We start from the raw sequence: 8,199 nt of genomic DNA on the forward strand, positions 1-8,199 counted from the left end.
ATAAACCAGAGAGGGCGCTAAAAGAACCGGAGACAGCTCTAAAAGAACCGGAAACAGCTCTAAAAGAAACGGAAACAGCTCTAAAAGAACCGGAAACAGCTCTAAAAGAATCAGAGACAGCTCTAAAAGAACTGGAGACTGCTTTAAAGGAAACTGGGAAGTTCTAAACAAACTGGAGGGCACTCCAAAAGAACTGGAAGCGGCTCTCAAAGAACCGGAAGTGGCTCTAAAAGAACCGGAAGTGGCTCTAAAAGAACCGGAAGTGGCTCTAAAAGAACTGGAAGCGGCTCTAAAAGAACCGGAAGTGGCTCTAAAAGAACCGGAGACAGCTCTAAAAGAACCGGAAGTGGCTCTAAAAGAACCGGAGACAGCTCTAAAAGAACCGGAGACAGCTCTAAAAGAACCGGAGACAGCTCTAAAAGAACCAGAGACAGCTCTAAAAGAACCAGAGACAGCTCTAAAAGAACCAGAGGTAGTTCTGAACAAACTGGAGCCTGCTTTAAAGGCAGTGTAAAAAGAACCAGAAGCAGTTCTTAATGAAGAAGAAATGAAGGCTCMTCTAAAAGAACTGGAAACAGCTTACAAAGAAGCAGCTGAAACAAAACCAGACACAGCTCAAAAACACCTTGTTGAAATACCATGTAGCAGCATCACTATACTGGCGTTTTTCTAGATTCATATGCAGACATGATGAGAAAACAGCGACAAACTGAATGAATGGTATTATGCAAAAATGTAGATGTTTAATTTTTTTAACAGTGTTTTACACTTTGTTCTGCTAGTTTTGAAGAAGAGTTATACTTTTAAATCAAGATAAAATGAGTTTTTGTTTGGTTAGCTTAACCTGGACCCAGTCGTTTGTCTCTTTCTCAGTCCTCCATGCTACACGCTTCAACAACTAGCTGATCACACATCTTAGCTCAAAGCTTTGGTGTGCAAGGCAGTGATATTGATTCATCACGGACTATTAAGTCCTTCTGTTGTCAATTTATTTTTTAATGTTTTATTGTGAATCTAATCCTGCATGAATACGTTTGTGCTGTGAAGTTAAATCTTCCTGCTGTRGTGTTGTTCTTGAGTTGAGGATTTTTAACGTGGCTCTGCTGAGATGTTGAGTAGGTGCCACATTCCCAGGTGGCATGTGGTGACAGGTCCATCTGGACCCGCCTGCTGTCACAAACAAACAGGCCCCCTAAATAGTGAGGGGTCAAGGTCGGTCGAGCCGTCTGGACCAGACCAGACCCTCAGAACCTTCCCAGTCCGTCAGAGGGAGCGGGTGYGAATCGAGCAGGTAATGTTTGTGTTCGGAGCTGATCTGTAGGTTTTTATCTGCATGTGGTCCAAACCTAACGATGTGGACGGGTCCGAGCTAACAGAAGCTGGAACTGAGCAAAGCTCGACCTCAGACTGAAGAACGGCGTCTCCGGCGGCTTCCTGAGTTAAAAGTTTAACAGCTTTATGAGTTTTTGTCAGATCCAGTCTCCTCCTGTTTGTCTCGTCCCGRTGTGTTTTAGAAAAGCTTTGATGGRTGCYGTTCTCTGACCCGTTCTGCTCAGAACCTTCCTAAAAAGGCCCGTGTGATCCAGCAAACACAACACGGCTTCTCAATATCATGTTCTGATCTGAGGTTTGGGAGGAACTMAAAGCCGATCCGGTTCTTCTGCTGCTGTAAAACCGGGTCTTTCCAGGTTCACGCGAGGACACAGCCGAGGAACGCCGACTGATGGATGCATCKCTGTCTCTGCGCTGCTGGGAGGCGGGAAGTCTGTTCTGTTTGTGAGAGCGAGGAAGAATAAATACTCATCTTCAGATGCTCAGGGACAACTCAGACTGAAGGCTGAAGGKTTTTTTTTTCTGTCCCCCGGAGGTTTGTTTGGAATCACTCCCATTTTCCCCTCRTCCTGTTAGCAGAGTGTTCCAGCTGGACCATCAGTCCTGGGCCCGGTTCTGTAGCTCACTGTGTTTATGGCTCCTGTAAACGGACTCGGTTCCACACAAACAAACTGCTTTTCAGCTAAAATATAGTGTGAACTCTGCTGAAACTGACTTCTTGTAGCTAAAAGAAGCAGAACATTAGCTAACTGCTAAACGTAGAAAAGGTTAGCTAAGAACTAATGGCTAAATAAAAGCTAAAAGTAGCAAAGAATCAACTTAAAATTAAAATAACAGAATGGTAACTAAGTAGCACACTGTTGGCGAAAAACTAAACAAAGCTAAATGCTAAATAATAAGATTAGCAGAACACTATCTAACTGCTAAAATTAGCAGAACCAATGGGTAAATAAAAGCTAAAAGTAGCCGAGTCAACTTAAAAGTAAAATGCTAAAATACAGTGTGAACATGCTGAAACTGAGTTCTTGCAGCTAAAAGAATTAGAACACTAATTGCTAAAAGTAGAAAAGGTTAGCTAAGAATTAATTGCTAAATAAAAGTTCACAGTAGAAAATAATCCACTTAAAATGAAAAGTAACAGGATGATAACGAAGTAGCAGTGTTGGCTAAAAACTAAAAGAAGCTAAATGCTAACTAATAACATTAGCAGAACATTAGCTAACTGCTAAAATTCTAGCAAAAAACTAATAGAAGGTAAAACTAACAAAGATGTGAAGGTATCTAAAAGTTGCAGATTGTAACTAAAAATAGCTAAAGGATATCTAGAGTGTAAAAGTAGTGAAAACATCAACTGAATGGTGTATATAAGCTAAAGGTAACAWAACAGGAGCAGAACAGTAGCTAAAAGCTAAATAAAAAGCAGAATAGTAGCTAAAATAGAAATTTGCAAAGGGTTAGAAAAAACTAAGACATTTTAGTCTAGCAAAAAAACAAGATTAGCAGAATTTCAGCTAATTGCTAGAAGTAGCTAATTTTGGCTAAAAACCAATGGTTAAATAGAAGCTAAAAGTAACAACAAGGTCATCTAAGAATAAGATTGGTAGCGGAAAGTACCAGAAGAGTTTTAAAACTATTAGTGATAATAGTTTAAAACTAAAAGTAGCAATGGGCTACCAAGAAGCTTGTGGTAGCTGAACAGTAGCTAAAAGTATCAGAACAGTAGCTAAAAGTATCAGAACAGTAGCTAAAAGTATCAGAACAGTAGCTAAAAGTATCAGAACAGTAGCTAAAAGTATCAGAACAGTTGTAATAAATGACAAACAGCAAAGCTAGGTGTAGTATAGCAAGTGAAAAACTGAACCAGTTGCAGATTTCAAATAAAACAAGTTTGTGAAAATATTTGTGTTTAATTTTATATAAAGATGAAATATTCAGAAAATGTAAAAAATAGAAACAACAAAACTCATAAAACCCATTTTCTGAATGAGCTGAACATTTTAACTTACAAACAGCTAAAAGTAGTTTTTATTGCAGAAAATGTAAGAAAACTTAAAACAAGAAAACAAAGTGATTCAGAACCAGAACCAATAGACAAACTGAACGTTTAAGGATAATTTAATTCTAATTTAAAAATAAACCTTGAACAGTTTGTGGTTTGTTGAACTCTGCAGTCCAGTCTTTGTAAGAAAATCCTTTAAAGTATTTGTGTGAGCTCAGGGTCTGAGTGTGTGGTCCGGTTCTTAGTGCTGTAAAACAACAACTCTCTTAAATCAGCTTTACGGGCCGAGCAGAACCAGAGGCCCGGAGCAGAACTGGGATTGTTTCACAGCGTCTCTCCGGTGGCCTTGGTGTCGATCCATTAATGCAGCTCAGATTAGCATACGCTTGTTCTGCCCAGAACCTGTATTTTCTCCAGTTCTTAAAGGGGAACACATGGAGGACACGAGTCAGAAATCTGTCAGGTTCTGGTTCTGGATGTGCTTTAGTAAAAAAAACAAAAATAAAAACAGTAACGTCCAAAACTTTAATTACAAAGTTTTAAACAAAAGTCTGTCTTTGCTCAGAATCAGATGTTTACATGAAAATAAGGACAAAAACATCAGTATGAGGGTCACGTTCACCCAAGTCTCAGTCCAAATCTTATGATCCGGACCGGACTCCTGAGTTCAGGTGTTTTCTGTGGTTCTGCAGGGCTCTCCAGCAGAGGGCAGCACAAGACCAAGTTCCAGTGAGTCCAACTTCAAGTCTCTTTCAGATTAGATAAAAAACGTTTTTGTTTTTAGCTTAAAAAAAGTTTCTTGTACTTGACATCTGTCAGTTTTTCTGTTTGTAGTTCGGGGTAAACCAGGACCTCGAGCCGTCAGCGCTGTCAGGATCACACCGTTAAAAACCATGAAAGGCTGTCCGGACATGATTCCCTCCGCAGGTCAGCGTTCCTCTTTTTATTCTTTAAATTATAAAAATTCTGTGAAAATCAAAGTAAAGTTTGTCTCTTTTCAGATTTGGACCCGAGCAGAGTTTGTAAAGGGAAAGGAGTCGTGACTCTGAGGGCGACGCTCGTCCACGTCGAGGACGAAGACTTAACTGATGAAGAACCGAACCTCATCCCACCGACAGGTGAGTCACATCTGTCTGTCATAGAGGTAGATAACCCTGGACTGAGCCCCGCCCTGGTCCGAGCCCCGCCCTGGACCGAGCCCCGCCCTGGTCCGAGCCCCGCCCTGTTCCGAGCCCCACCCTGGTCCGAGCCTGCCCTGGTCCGAGCCCCACCCTGGACCGAGTCCCGCCCCGCCCCAGACTGAGTCCCACCTATCTCTTCCACCGTTACGCTGCGTTCAAACTGAACGCAATTTCAGCATCAAATCGTGTCCAACTCTTCAAGTTGGATGCTTGTGCACTTTGAGCTCAGACAYGAGTCAAAATTGCTCTTAAAGTGCTTGACATACGTCTGGCACATCGAGACCCTCATTAGTTCTTACAGTCATTAATAATAATAATAATAATAATAATAATAATAATAATAAATATTTACCAGTCAACACTTAGAAAATGTTCTCTTTATACCTGGTTATAGGATGAAACTAATATTAGCTAACATTTTCTCAGCAGGTAAAGTTCCTCTAACAGAAACTTAAAAATACTTTTATAATATTATTTTACACTGTGTAGGCCTAAGTATTAATCAGAACCATTTATATTATTATTTAATTAATTTATTTTATTTGATGAACCGTGTGAACTGGTTTCTCTGGATGTGGAGCAGCAGCTCTACTCTGAGTCAGTCCTGGAGACCTGAACCTCTGACCCAGAACTACCTGCTGAGATGATATTTAGTCAGAACAGTATGTGGAGGAAAGATGTAACTGATGCAGGGATTTACCTGGTGTTTTGTGTCTTTAAGTTGTAAAAACACAGCGAGGAGACAGAACCTCTGTATTTACAGTGAGTGTTCMGAGGAAAGTGTTGCTCATGTTTTCCTGCGGGAATCAAAGACCCTTGTCTCTGCAGCCGGCCCACGCTGCTCTCTGGACCCGGCCGCCCGGACTGAGGGCTCGTTTCTGTGGAAGCGGACTGGCAGCCGGCCAGGGTTCAGCAGAGATGCTTTAATTGTTGCGGAGCCGGAATCAAAAGGCCAGTGGAACAAAAGAGTGAAAAGGCTTTTTGTTTGGGTGACAAAGATCACAGATTGTGGGAGAAGATCTTGTTTTTTTCAGCTGTTTTTGATGGATTTATTAGCAGCTGTGTGCAGAAAGCAGCCGAAGGACGGACCGATCAGCTGATTGAAGCAGGTTTAGTTTGATTTGTTTTGATTGGTTGTTTCAGTCAGCTGGACGGCTCAGGTTAACGGAGACTCTGAGGGACTGACTGATGGAGGCAGCAGCTCCGAACATCTAGATCATGAAAACAACGTTCAGCTCCAGCCTCAGGTGGGTTCATGTCAGTTCTGCTGAGTCATGGTTCACATGGCTTTCCTCTTTCTTCTCTACGGTTTTACTGTTTTTATATTTTTAACTTTGTTCATAAAATTTAATCTCAAATTAATTAAGATTTTGCTTCTAAATCTGCTTCTTTACTGACTTTATTTTTGTCTTCTGCTGCTTTTAGCTTTCAGCTACTGTTCATGCTAACTCTAAATTTTATTTTTGATTTTGCTACATTTTTTGTTAGCGTCTGTTTGCATGTTAGATTTTTAGCTGTCAGTTTGCTAATTATAGCTTTTAGGTACAATTTTGCTGCGATATTAAACTTTAAGCTACTTCCATGTTTTATTTTTTAGCTACTTCTGTTATTTACGTTTTTAAAAGGAGTTTTACTCTTTATATTTTAGTCACAATTTGTCTAATTTTAGCTACTATAAATATATATTTTTAATTTACACTATTGGTTGCTGTTTTTTTCATCTTAGCTTTTGGTTATCATTTTGCTAATTTTATATTTCAGCTGCACACATTTATTGTAGCTTTGAGCTACTGTTAGGCTAATTTAGCTATTAGCAAATAAGTTGCTCATTATATATTTTATCAAAGGTTTTGCTAATTTTAGCTTCTTAGATATGGTTTTGCTAATACAAGGTTTCAGCTACAGTTTTGCGGATTTTAGCTTTGAGCTACTGTTGTGCTAATTTTAGCTATTAGCAACTAATTTGCTAATTTTATATTTTAGCTACTGTGTTGCTTATTTGAGCTTTTAGTTGTAATTTTTCAGATTCAAGTTTTTAGTTAGTTTTGCTGATTTTAGCTTTTAGCTGTAGTTCATTCATTTTAGCTTCAAGCTACTGTTGTACTAACTTCAGCTCTTCTCCATTAATTTGCAAATTTTGTGTTTTTGGCAAAAGTTTTGCTAATTTTAGATTTTAGTTATAATTCAGCAAATTCACGTTTTCGTCTACAAAKTTGCTAATTTTAGCTTTTAGCTACAGTTTTATTTATTTTAGCTTTGATAATACTGTTGTGCTAACTTTAGCTTTTAGCTATTAAATAGCAAATTATAATTTTAGCTACTGTTGGGTTAATTTGAGCTTTTATGCATGATTTTGGTAATTCAAAGTTTCAGCTACAGTTTTGTTGAGTTTTTAGCTACTTTCTCGATGACTTTAGCTTCTGTTCTGTTAATTTTAGCTTCATCATATTTTTTCTGAGTCATCCCGTTCTCAGGATTCAGTTATAATTTAAACTTTAGGATGAATTTAATTAAAAAGTTATTTTTTTCGAACATGTTCTTTATTTATGCTGTTTTCAGGATATTTTTTCTCGCAGTAAAAAAGAAGCCGAAGCTCCGTCCTTTGTTGAGACTCACATCTGTGTTAAATCCGGTCCTGGTTCTGGTTCTGGTTCTGGTTACCCGTGCACCAGTTCTGTGAACCCGACCATCGTTCTGCTGCAGCACAACAGAGGTGAGGACCGGTTCTGTCGGGCTGTTTTCACGGTTCTGCTTCGGCCCGTTTCACTTCCTGTTTGTTTGTTTTTCTCACAACAGAACAGCAAAACAGTCTCTCTTACTCTGAAGGTAAGACGTTGGATTTTCACAATAAAACCACTTCTTTATCTGATTATTTGGTTTTATATTACAAGCTTAAAGGTACAATRCAACAATTTTATTTTGAAGGTTATGAACAGTCAGTATCTTACCTGTTGTAGAAGCTAAAGTGGAGTTTAATTCTGACGGGACAGAAATAAKAAGTTAAAAGTTAAATTCWTGCTGGGAAAAGTGTTTCCTGTTTTCATGTCGTCCGTTTGTCTGGTTCTGTAAACTTCCTGAAAATAATTTGTTTTGTTCCGTCCAGACTCGGTCCAGGACAGAGACAGAAGCACCGACTCGGGTCGGTCCCTCACCWGTCCGGTTTCTGAAATGGACGGGAAGAGACAAAGGCTGCACTCCCCCGTCCTCGGTCCTCTCAACAAACCCATTGTCCCGGTCCGGGTGAGCGACCAGATTAACTGTCCCGATGAGGACAAAAAGGACGGTTTGTTTACAGGAAGGAGCTGCAGCTCACTGGATAAACGTTTCGTTTGTCTGCTTTGATTGGCAGCAGCAGCTTTCTAACAGGAGCTGCTGCTCTCATCAGGAACATTAACCGTATTTTTGGTACCAGAACCCATTGTTTAACACTGGACAGTCTTCCTGATGCAGCCTGGGTTTGAACCCGCAACCTCAGGGTGACAGAACCACAGCTCTGATGCTGCAGTCAGGGTAGAGCAGATCAGTTTTACATTTACTGACACGGACTGCCTCTCCTCAACGCCGCACCGCTGAAACCTGACTTCCTGTTCCAGACAGGAAGCTGAAACCTGACTTCCTGTTCCAGACAGGAAGCTGAAACCTGACTTCCTGTTCCAGACAGGAAGCTGAAACCTTTTTATTCTTTTT

General features: G+C 40.0%; 1 protein-coding gene across 1 annotated transcript in view; it reads left to right on the forward strand.

Annotated features, from left to right (window-relative positions):
• Positions 1–774: 774 nt before the first annotated feature.
• The window catches only part of LOC106525608 (sorbin and SH3 domain-containing protein 1), a gene marked incomplete at its 3' end in the record, with an annotated part of 33,312 nt that continues 25,887 nt past the window's right edge, over positions 775–8,199 (forward strand). The window contains 8 exon segments of the mRNA XM_014019903.1: positions 775–1,867; positions 4,024–4,060; positions 4,166–4,258; positions 4,333–4,449; positions 5,656–5,759; positions 7,072–7,225; positions 7,309–7,338; positions 7,616–7,752. Of these exon segments, the coding sequence (XP_013875357.1) occupies positions 4,225–4,258; positions 4,333–4,449; positions 5,656–5,759; positions 7,072–7,225; positions 7,309–7,338; positions 7,616–7,752 (576 nt within the window).

Source organism: Austrofundulus limnaeus, unplaced genomic scaffold (assembly GCF_001266775.1).
Source record: "Austrofundulus limnaeus strain Quisiro unplaced genomic scaffold, Austrofundulus_limnaeus-1.0 Scaffold235, whole genome shotgun sequence".
Taxonomy (NCBI): Eukaryota; Metazoa; Chordata; class Actinopteri; order Cyprinodontiformes; family Rivulidae; genus Austrofundulus; species Austrofundulus limnaeus.